The sequence below is a fragment of the Seriola aureovittata genome, chromosome 1 (assembly GCF_021018895.1).
Source record: "Seriola aureovittata isolate HTS-2021-v1 ecotype China chromosome 1, ASM2101889v1, whole genome shotgun sequence".
Classification (NCBI taxonomy): Eukaryota; Metazoa; Chordata; class Actinopteri; order Carangiformes; family Carangidae; genus Seriola; species Seriola aureovittata.
Genome location: NC_079364.1, coordinates 31371333 through 31382606, shown reverse-complemented (window position 1 = coordinate 31382606; position 11274 = coordinate 31371333). Strand labels below are relative to the sequence as shown.

General features: G+C 41.3%; 1 protein-coding gene across 2 annotated transcripts; it reads right to left on the bottom strand.

The window, feature by feature from the left end:
• Window positions 1–467: 467 nt before the first annotated feature.
• lins1 (lines homolog 1) lies at window positions 468–10899 on the bottom strand. Of its 2 annotated transcripts, none has more exons than XM_056376268.1 (6): window positions 10209–10899; window positions 10028–10117; window positions 7172–7304; window positions 5383–5973; window positions 3206–3392; window positions 468–1303 (listed from the first exon to the last, which is right to left on the bottom strand). In XM_056376268.1, the coding sequence occupies exons 1-6, from the start codon at window positions 10584–10586 to the stop codon at window positions 481–483; spliced, it is 2202 nt and encodes a 733-aa protein (XP_056232243.1). In that variant the 5' UTR covers window positions 10587–10899; the 3' UTR covers window positions 468–480. The 2 variants fall into 2 exon arrangements, with proteins under 2 accessions (XP_056232243.1, XP_056232331.1); XM_056376356.1 differs by having other exon boundaries at window positions 3206–3389.
• Window positions 10900–11274: the final 375 nt, after the last annotated feature.

The following is an 11274-nucleotide window of genomic DNA, read 5'->3' as shown; positions in this document are numbered from 1 at the left end:
GAAATAATAAGTTCTGTTTTGTCAGCACTGAGTTGAAGGAAATGTTTACAGAAGTTAAAAGTATGTAAAACTGAAACAATTGCTGCAGTTTGAGGCTTAAATGAGACGTATAACTGAATATCATCTGTGTAGAATGGAGTACTTCTGATACATATTTGCTATGCTATTCATAGTTAGCACATGATTCATGTGTTCACCATTAGGAGTATTAGCAATAATTGTCCTTGTCTTCTATTTGTTTTTTTTCTACAGTATGTTGATTTCTTCATTTGGTTTTGCGTCTGTCATCGTCTTGCATCCTGGGATTTCTTGTCTTCGCCCACCTGCCTGTTCCAGTATGTACTGGGTAGAAGGCAGAGAGACATGCTGGACATGACTAAAACTAAGACACACAGACTCTCATGCAAACCTCTGAACCATTACATTTAGCTTCCATCCCACCTCATCAAAACAGAACAAAACACATATTGTATATTTTCATCATTTATTGAACTGGGACAGATGTGACAGATGTGCTTGCTGGGAACAGTTGTCGACTTGTGCTAAGAGCTTTAGTAGTGAAGACGGGTTGTATGGGAAGAGTTTCTTCATCTGCAGCCTCGTCACCACCTGTCTGAGCTCTGACAGACAGAGGACTGCTCTGGACAACGTTTCACAGGTTACCTGTCTCGACACAGGTGCCATGTTAGTACATGATGTTGGCTCACTCTGTGACACTGCCAGTGAAAGTCCTCCTGGTCTTCTCTCCAGCGTGGAGTTAGGTTCACTCAGTAATCCTGCTGAGTCAGATGAGTCGTATTGTCTCTGTCTGGTAAACACTGGTGGCGCACTGGCCCCTGGTGCATCCTCAGAAATCTCCATGCTCTCTGACTCAGACTCATCAGAACTATCATACTCTACAAGACGAAGCCCAGAGACCAAACCAACCCTCTCCCCTGGTGGAATAACAGCTGTGGGCTGGAAACAGGAGCTGGATTCGACTCGATCTGGTGCACCTTCATATGCCAGTGCAGACGTATCACCACCACGTGAGCCGGTAAGTGTCTCCAGCAGTGACAGATGACAGTGTGACACGCTGACTCTTTCACATGCTGCAGTGAAGCCCTGCCAGTCAGCTCTCAGGTACTTGAGGTACCGCACAAAGTACTCCAGGAAGCAGGTCTCAGTGGAGATGAGAAAGTCAAGGAGGATGCTGTGGTTGAAGGAGATGCTCTGAAGCAGAAGCAGGAAGTGGCAGTGAGGGTTGCAGCCAGAGGCACAGGCTGCCTCCACCACAGTGAAGTCATCCAACCCAGAGGACCGTCTGCAGGGAGAGACGATCAGTTTGGTGAGCTCTCACACACACACACACACCACACACACACACACACACACACACACACACAGAGAGGGGAAAAGCAAAAGGTCTGTATACTAGCGTTTCCTCCATTAATCTGTCAGATAATTACTGTCCTATGCTCCACCATGCAGTGAGCACAACTCATACCTCCCGCTATCCAACTCTTTTTTTATTGCTCCCACTGGGAAACATGAAAGTGAGAGATAATAAAATCCCACACAGTGGCTTTACTTTACTTTTAATACTGATTTTTACCCAGTGTTCTATATATATAGATAACAGTAAAGAGTGGACGTAATCCTGTAAACCACAATTGAATTTAATAGCACCATCTAAACTAATGCTCAAGGTGGAAATTTATAACCGAATTTTATTTTTCTGGGCCACAGTGGAAAATTGTTGATGTGTAAATGCTGTTTGAGCAAGTTTTTCCACCACAATAAAAAACAGCTCCTAACATGCATATGTTTACATTTCAAGTCCCCTCCACTCAAAAAATTTCTTTTACTTATTGTTATTTCACTTAAGCCCCTTTTACACTGGACCAAAAACCCACTAACATGTGGGCTTTTGTGGTCAGTGTGAAAATGTACAATCAGCATTCACTATCAGCTTCGGTTCTGATTGACTGTGATGTAAACACAATACACGTTTTTTTATTGACTGTTGCTGTCTTTTATAGTCTTGATAAGAAATATAAAAAGTGGAGTAAACAGGAAGCATTCTATACGTTCTGTAAACACATCAAGCTTAATATCGGTTCATGCCTTAGATAAACCTCAGACTGTTCCAAGCTCTTCCTATAATTTAAAGTTAGCGGTTTTTAATGTCTGATTACTTGCCAACAAAGCACTTTTAGTTAATGATCTTATTTCCACATACCAGTTAGATTTGATGTTTTTAACTGAAACATGGTTGGAGAATAGCTGTAGTGCAACAGCTGATGATCTTAGTTTTTGTGACCACATCAAAGCTATAACAAATTCAAAAACATAGCTAAGGTCAGAGACCTTGTGTCAATCAAGACTTAGAGAAACTCATTCATGCTTTTATATCTTCCAGAGTGGATTATTGCAACACTCTTATTCAGATGCTGCTGCTCTGGTTCTTACTAAAATTAAGAAAAGAGAGCATATTATTCCAACTCTCAGGTCTTTGGCTGGCTTCCAGTCAGATACAGAGTTGACTTCAAAGTTTTACGTATTGTCTAAGTCACTAAATGGTCTGGGCCCTAAGTATATTTCAGACATGTTCCATGTGTATGAGCCCAACAGGTCTCTAAGATCTGCAGAAGATCTGGTCAGTTAGTGGAGTCTAGAATTAAAATTAAACAGGGTGAAATGGCTTTCAGCCATTTTGCTGCCCACTGCTGCGAGCAGCCCCCATGAGATCAAACCTGCCCAAACTGTAACTGGCTTTAAAAAGAAGCTAAAACTGCTCTATTCTCCTCTGCCTTCAAATAAAACTGAATTGAAGTGAACGTTTTTAAGCCAGTTGTGGTCCAATATACAACTAACACAAGATGATGTGGACATTTAAAACCTTACAAAACACATCCACCAAGACTAGACATTTTTTAGTTGAGTAGTACAATGTTTTTATTCTCAGTGATAAGAGAGAAATGAGTTAGAATTTTGATAATATATAATGAGGTACCTTAACATGTGTGAGGAAAACCCATTATCAGACAAATCAATTAGAGCTTAGTATTTTATGTCTTGAAACATGTCTTGAGAGGAGCTTTAAAGACACTAAATGGTAGGCCTACAATAAATATCAGCCTTCAGAGATGCATATCAGCCAAATATCTTTTCTTATTAACTTTGTATGCAATGTTGATGAAAATAAATAACTCATCTGTTGTACCTGTGATGGAGGAATATGGAGAGCAAGGCTTTGGCTGCCTCCATCATGTCATCATCCTGTTCTCCAAACAGCAGGCTGACCCAGGAGCAGAGGTGAGTGACTTCCTTCAGCTGGACACTGCACCGCCTCAGGAAGCCCCACAGACTCTGTAGATACCCATTAACTTCTATGGCACAGTCCACCTCTGCTGTGACAGGACACAGGGAGGGTATCAGCATAGTCACTCAACACATATGTGAGAGGACCGCCCCCTGCTGTGGAAACACTGTAACACAGGGTGTCAAGAATTCCTCTTCCTGCTACATTACAGACTCATAAAGACACTGCTGCTGTCGTGTGCTGCTGTTACAGTGTCTGGACAGGCTCTCTTTAATTTGTTGTTCTGGCGACATCCTGTGCTTTCATCAAAAACATACATAAAATAAAGGCATAAATACTCACCTAAAATAGAAGCACTACTCTCTTTTACAAAACAAGTTTTTGAAAAGACAAATAACTATCAAGATCATGATTACCAGAATCTTACAATAGCTGATATTTTTGCCACTTGGAGGCAGTAGAAGCTGTGAACACGACACTGAGATATCATCACCTTTAAAGGAGCTATTGGTACGTTGTGCTAGCGTGAGCATTAACAGTTGTTTACGTACCAGTCTTGGCGAGAGCTTCAGCCATTGCTGCGTCATATGTCCTCTGAGCAGCTACTTCTTCAGGACAGACTGGATGCTACAGTGACCTGGTATCAAGAAAATCCGACTGGGCCAGGGCTAGCTGGTTAGCATTCTAACTTCAGTAGAAGAAAAAGATGTGATAGAGACAAGAGTTTTCATTGGTGTTTCTTTCCACCTCAACAGTTGTTGGTGAGTAAAGGAATGCAGTTTGATGCTGAACTCACAAAGTTTCTTCTGGACTGGTGAGTAAACAGCTGTTAATGTGTGACAACCCTCTCCACCTGTGTACCTGTTGCGTCCTGTGTGTGGCTGCTTCCTTTACAGGTACTAGAGGTGGGTGTGGCAGAGGGCTGTCAGTACCTGGGCTCATCAGCAGACCTGGCACACCTGGGTCCTCTCTGCTACTGCTTTTAAAACCATGTTGGAGTTCAGTTCTTTCTCTCTCTCCTCCTGGAGGCACCTGTTTGGTTTGGGTGGCATTTGGTTTGTGTTGTCATGCACTCACTTACACTGCTGATCTTACAGATTACATATGCCATTGTTAGTTTAGCTTCTTCTTCTAGATTTAACATTTGTTAATTGGATTGTTTGTGTGCATCTCCCTCTTTTGTCATGGCTGTGTGGCCCGTTTTGTGACAAATGCTAATGTTGGCAATGTAGCAATAGCTCTTTTAAGATGATGGCAATTTTGTTAGCAAACACTTGCTCATTTATACATGGAGCGGTCGCAGAGCAACATTATAAATCATTTTCAGCCACTCAGTTTTTGACCACGTTATGAATGCAAGATCAATATTCACTCTCTTCCATTCTGCTTTTGATCTCTACCCACTTCTGAGAAAAATATCTATATATAATTTTTTGCCAATTCAGTTCAAATATCAACTTTATATGGTGATAATATAGTATGTCCATGTTGTGTTTGCTCCCCCCCAAGTAGCAAACCAAAAAAAATAAATTAATGCTGCTTTAAACAAAATGTCTTGACACTTTACATTGGTTTAAAGTTCACTTTAAACTCTTTGCTTTCAAGTACCAAATCCCTTAAAAGGAGCTATTTGTAAGTTTTGCTACTGCTACACAGCTAGTGTTAGCATTAACAGCTGCTTTCTTACCAGTCTAGAAGAAACGCTGTGAATTCAGCATCAAACGTCATTCCTTTACTCAGCAACAGCCATCTCCAACACCAATGTTAACTCTTGTCTCTATCATGTCTTTTCTTCTACTGAAGATGGCACACTAACCAGCTAGCCCCGAGCCGTCTTGTCACTTTCCGATAGCAACTCACTGCAGCCTCCATTATTATAACCTCTGGTCTTGTAAACGCAACGATGACTGAAGCTCCGTCAAGTGACAATCAACACCACCTGCTCCCGCAAAGAAACTACGTTCAGCCGCAGAGAAAACTTACAAATCCAAACTCTTCCCAAGACATTAACTCAGCAAAAAAACACATACTGTACACAACTATGTGTACCAGTGTTGTGTTTCATTATAGACACTCACCTATTTGAGCTGTTTGTATATGAAGCTCCATGGACTTGAGAAGAAGCAGGCTGACAGCCCTCAGCATCACACTGTCTGGTTTCTGACCATCATCACCTTGGATGTTTCTGGTCCCCCCAAAGAAAGAAGCAGACTCCACTTGAACGGTTTCCAACCAATTAGCAACCACTGCAGTTAACACAGTCTCAGCTAGCGTGTTCATATCAGAGCTAAAGTGCTCATATTTCAGCCCAGTAGACGGCACGTCTCCTAACGCCCAGTCCTCTCCCGCCTTCTGAAGCACAGCTCTCTTCAGAAGCAGCATCGCTCGCTTTTTGACAAAATACTGTGAGGAGCATCTGACTGTAGTGAGGAGTGCTGAGGAGTGAATGTGGGTTAATCTCTGACTCTTCAGACCTGCGTCACATATCAAACTGGATGCAGTCAGTGCCTCCAGCAGGTCCAGCAGAAGGCAGCATGTAGTTCCCCAGTGGCTGCTGCTTGTAAAATCCACCGGACACTGTGTTACCTCCTCTCTCTCGTCAGGGAGAAACTTTGAACACAAAGCACACAGGCTGGAGTCAAAAGCTTCCAGAAGTTTCCCGAGGATCTCTGATGGAATAAACACATGTATTCAAAATGAGACATTAGACACCACAACACAACAAGCAGGGAAGCTGGGTTCCTCTACTCTGGACTTCATATTGGTCTTTTTGTTATGGGTAAACCAGATACTGAATCTTTGAATCTTTGAAATTTTGACTGTTTGGTGGGAAAAAATACATTTTGAAGATTAAACAATTCATTAATAGAAAATATACCAAACATATTAACTGTTAATGGAAACAGGAAACACTTAATGCAAATGTAAATCCTTAATATGGGACTTTAAACAAAAAAGCAACAATGGCAGTGAGAACAGTTAGTGAGAACAGTTCAGCCCTCTTACCTGCAGCCTTTCTAATAAAGGTATCAGAGAATTCAGTATATACTGTATATAGATACCTGTGATCATCATCTTTTTTTTGCTTTTGCTGTTACAAGCTCAACTACTTACAAACATTAAATAAAATGACTCAGGTTTGAAACAAGCCTTAATCCAGAGCCTTCATACATCCCACAACTTGGACATTTGAATGAGCGAACAGCTCTAAACAATGCTGTAAATATTCACTCACTTGAAGGCAAGACATTTTTTTAGCAACCTATAGGTCTCTTTCATATCTCTTTGGTCTCCAGGTCAAGTCTGTGAGCAAGAAAGAAATCATTCTTACATGGTTTGTAACATCTTTAATGGAAGAGACCGTCCATGAAGGATACATGCACCTTAGCCTCCTATTTAGATGCCCACATACCCGGGTCTGTCTGTAGAGCTCAGTGAGCTCTACAACATCCACTGTGTTTTGGATAAGTTTAACACTGACTACTAAGGGGGACTAATTAACCGTCTTTCAGATTTTTGGGGATCTAACGACATTCCTGCTCAAAATCTCTGTATTTCATATCTTGGGAGGAATGTGACCCCCATCCTTCTGCATAGATATATTGGTTTTGACATATATGTTAATGAACAATATGTTTAAAGCAACTGTCATCCTAGCTCTGAGATATAGCAAAGACTGCAGGTTAAAGTCCTGAATCAGGGAGACAAAAAAAAACAGAATATCCGAGTTTCTATTGGCTGATGAACATGACCTTCAGGTGTGACCAACAAACATATTATGAGTTCACACATGGTTGTGACTCAGATGTGAATTAGATGAATGTCAGCCTCTGCTCAGATTGAATGCACAAAAGCAACATGTTTTACCTTGATGAGCTGCTTTAAGAAGTCTTTTTAGGACCTCAGTCAGTGACCACAGACAGGCGTCCAATTCAGGACCGGGGGGTGAGCTGTGAAATGTCTGAACACACTTCTGCTGCCAGACAAGATTGACTGTTCCCTGAGAAATGAAAGAATGTAGTAAACACATATAATGTTAAAACATTTGAACAATATGTCAGCCCTGTTCAGGAGTGCCACATCCACTGCATGGGAGACAGTCCCAGATAAACAGCCAGGAAGTAGCTGTGCACTGCTCTCAGAGGTGAGTTAACCAGATGTACAGGTACAAAACCAACCAGTTAATCGCCCTCCTTAGAGGGTTTCTATTGCTAAAACAAAAAATACTTTTAAAACATTTGTTATACAGCATAATTCTCTATTTTGAGTCACTTGTAGACATTGTTGTCGAGTGTGTAGTTTAGTTTCTTTAGGCCAATCTCTCTGCATGATCTTACTGACAATGCATCATTTACGTCATGCACCTACCCATGAGAATAAAGGCAAGGTAAATTTATTTGTATAGCACATTATCAAACACAGAGGTCAGTCAATGTGCTTGACAGATATAAAAGAAGCATCTTAACAGAAGTGGAATATAAGTGAAAATCTTAATAATAAGCAGTATGAAAACAGTATAAAAACACAGATTATAAAATAGATAATATCTCATCAAAGTGCAAGATTAAAGATTAGATGACGGCAGAGGAGAATAGAGCAGTTTTTAGCTTCTTTTTAAAGCCAGTTACAGTTTGGGGCAGATTTGATCTCCAGTGGGAGCTGGTTCCAGCAGTGGGCAGTATAATGGCTGAAAGTAAAAGAGTCCTGATTAACATCTGTTCATTAGTCTACCATACGCAAAATCATTGAACAGGCAAGGTGTCCATGGCAGGACACCACGGAGGAAGCTGTTGCTCTCCAAAAACAACTCACTCTGAAGTTTGCCAAAGAGCAAAAAGAGTACAGCATATGTAACATGTGTCTCTAGCATGTTACATTACACACATAATTTAAGCTTTAAATGGTTACTTTATCTAATAGCAAAATCTTCTAATACAGAATTAAATTTTGTTAGTACTTTTATCTATGTTTGTTGTAAAGTGACTGTGTCATTTTTATATTTTTCTTGATGTGATTTTTAGATTTTCATATTTAGTGCTTGGTTACCAAGGTAACAATACAACTATATTGTTCCCTCCATTACTGGGGGAACAAGTCAGACCGAGCTTGTATCCCCCCAGTTGAGTGTTTGACTGTCTAATGAAGATCTGTAAATCTTAATATATTAATGTGTCTATTCTGAGAGAGAAGGTAATGATACTGAAATGTTTTACTGAGACCGGGCTTGTATCCCACAGATCCTGAAGTGCTCCTAAGCACATAAAAAAAAAGGTAGTGAATCAACATCAGCGCTAAAGAGTCAACTGCCAGCCATTACTTCAACATGGTCTTCTACACAGCGCAGAGACTGGAACCGTTATGTTGAAAAATAGATTTAATGGGGTATTGTAAACTGTATATTCAGGAGCAGACTGAACCCACTGAACCCAGTTACACATACCAACATGAAAACATCATCCCAAAGGATGGAGAGAGCATCAGGATTTGGGGATGTTTTGTTGCCTCTGGGCCTGGACAGCTTGCCATTAATATGACTGAGCTGAAGCAGCTCTGTTGGAGCACTGGTCCAAAGTTTCTCCTGAACGCTGTGCAGGTCTGATCCACAGCAACCAGGAGCTGCTGTTTGAGGTTATTGCTGACCAATGAGGTTCAACCATTTATTAAATCCATGGGTTCATCAACTTCTTCTATCAGCACTGTGGATGTTTGGTGTGTCTGTTTCATAAAGACCCACAGATCATAACTGTTTGACTGTCTTCTACTTACGTATGACACTTAAGGTTGAATTTCTCCTTAGCTGAGGGAGTTACTTAAGGGTGTTCCACAGAATAACTTAAAAAGTTTCCTTAGTTAAGGGAAAACGTTAAGACATTTGCAGCGATGAAATTTGTTTTCACAGCGGTAAAATTCTACAGTTTCCATGGAGACTGCTTGTTTGCAGGAATTAGTGCTTGTGATACCGGTTAACATCTCATCTCGTGAGAAAAAAATGGCAGAAGAATAGAAGGCAAGAAAACCGGCAACATTAAAGAAGTGCGCCACTATCTCATCCTCCTGTTGTTCTGATGGAAACTTCACCAGTGTTCAACAGACGGTCACAGCGTTTGACACTGTGAAGGATACGGCACACAGCTGATCGACTGATTCCTTAATTTGTTCACCAAGGTCTTCTGTGATAGGGCTTAACTGACTTTCAGTTCTTCCTTAAGTATAATGCCAAGATAAGGAGGAAACCTTAAATACTTAAGTTAACATTTTAAAGAAACCTCAAAGAGAAGACTTAAGGGTGTTTTGTGCAACCGTTTTTATTTTAAGGACACCTTAAGTTGGACTTTAAGGAAAATCTTAACATAAGATGCTTTGTCCAACTGGCCCCTGACCTTTTATGGCCACTTAATGCAGAAAACCTGGAGAAAGTGATTCACACACTTTTTCTTGTCACTTTATGTCTGCTTGTCCAATATTCTACTGAACGTACATGATGAATACACAGAGTGAAATATTCAAAGCCATGGCACCTTTCCAAAATAATATTCTACAAGACACATTCCCCTCAAACTCAGACCTTTTCGCATCTTTAGAAACATTCAGAATCTAGAATTTAAAAAGGTGTTAAACTTGGTTCATTTTAACAAAGCATAAACACAACACGACCCTGTGCAGGTGGTTAGAGAAAGTTAGAGAGTCAATAATGCAAAATAGACAGATGAGTAGGCTACTCACAGACTTTTGGAGATTATACACAACGTACGCTGATACACTCTTTGCTGCCAGATGAGAGATAATGTGCTCCTCACTCTGGAACTGACGGACCTGTGGAGCAGTTATAGTTCACGTGACTGTGTTTATCACAGTAAATCCACATATTTGTGCTTTCACAGCCTGAGGAGAGTGTGGGACTCACAAGCTGTGACATGAGATCCATGTGTTCAAACAGCAGCCCCAGAGCCTCACCACAGTACACCGTGACTTCCGGAGGTTCGCTCTGAGACACCAGGCAGATCATCTTCTCCACCAGACTCACACTCATGCAGGTCAGCTCCACCACGTTCTCATGGCAACGCTCTGCAGGAGCACGCTCTCTGTTCTCACCGGGCACCGGTCCACACACACCACAAAATATCACACCCGCCATATCTGCAGCACTTTGGCGGGGACTTGACCCCGTGAGAAAACATCTGTACGCATCTGTCAGCCAGTGAAAGCACTCGGTCGTGGTGAGTCGCTCTCTGCGGCTCCCGGTGTGCTCCATGATGGTGCCTCTTCCGTGTAGCCCTGCCATATGATGCACGCGGAAGCAGCACTACAACAAATGGGTCAAGAAGCTAAGTCAAATCACCGAGAACTAACACCGAAGACCGGATGTAGGCCACTTGAGCCTTTAAAATAAAACACATTTGAGCTCGTTCCATATTGTTCTTGGGCCTGTACGAAGCCGGATTCGGGGTTAGTGAGGTAACTTCATGTTTACTGCTTGTTTTTCTGGGTTACGACGGTAGAAGATATGGAAAGCCAAAAGGTTCATAACTCGTCTCAGTTTCCACGGCGCTTGACGTATTGTAAACTCCGCTTTGAGCGCCACCGGGCGCTTAGTAAACGCCTTGGTGGCGTTCAAATACGTCAAGCGAGACGAATTATGAACCTTTTGGCTTTCAATAAGGAGATGCTCTACACACAATACCTATATGGCAGTGATCTACTTTAAGAAATAATTATCTCAAACGATTCCAGCGTCTCAGTTTAGGAGAATATAAACAAGCCATGAAACCACCTCCGTGCTGCTTCAGGTACAACTGAAAATTGTCCGTATTAAGGGGTTTCAACATAAAAGTAGTAATCTATTTCATTAGGCCTACTATCCCATGTGGTAAATCATATGTACACAAAACCAGTAGGACATTGAAGAGATGTACAGTAGAACATCATAGAAACATTAGGCTAATATGAATGTCATATATTACATTTCTGTA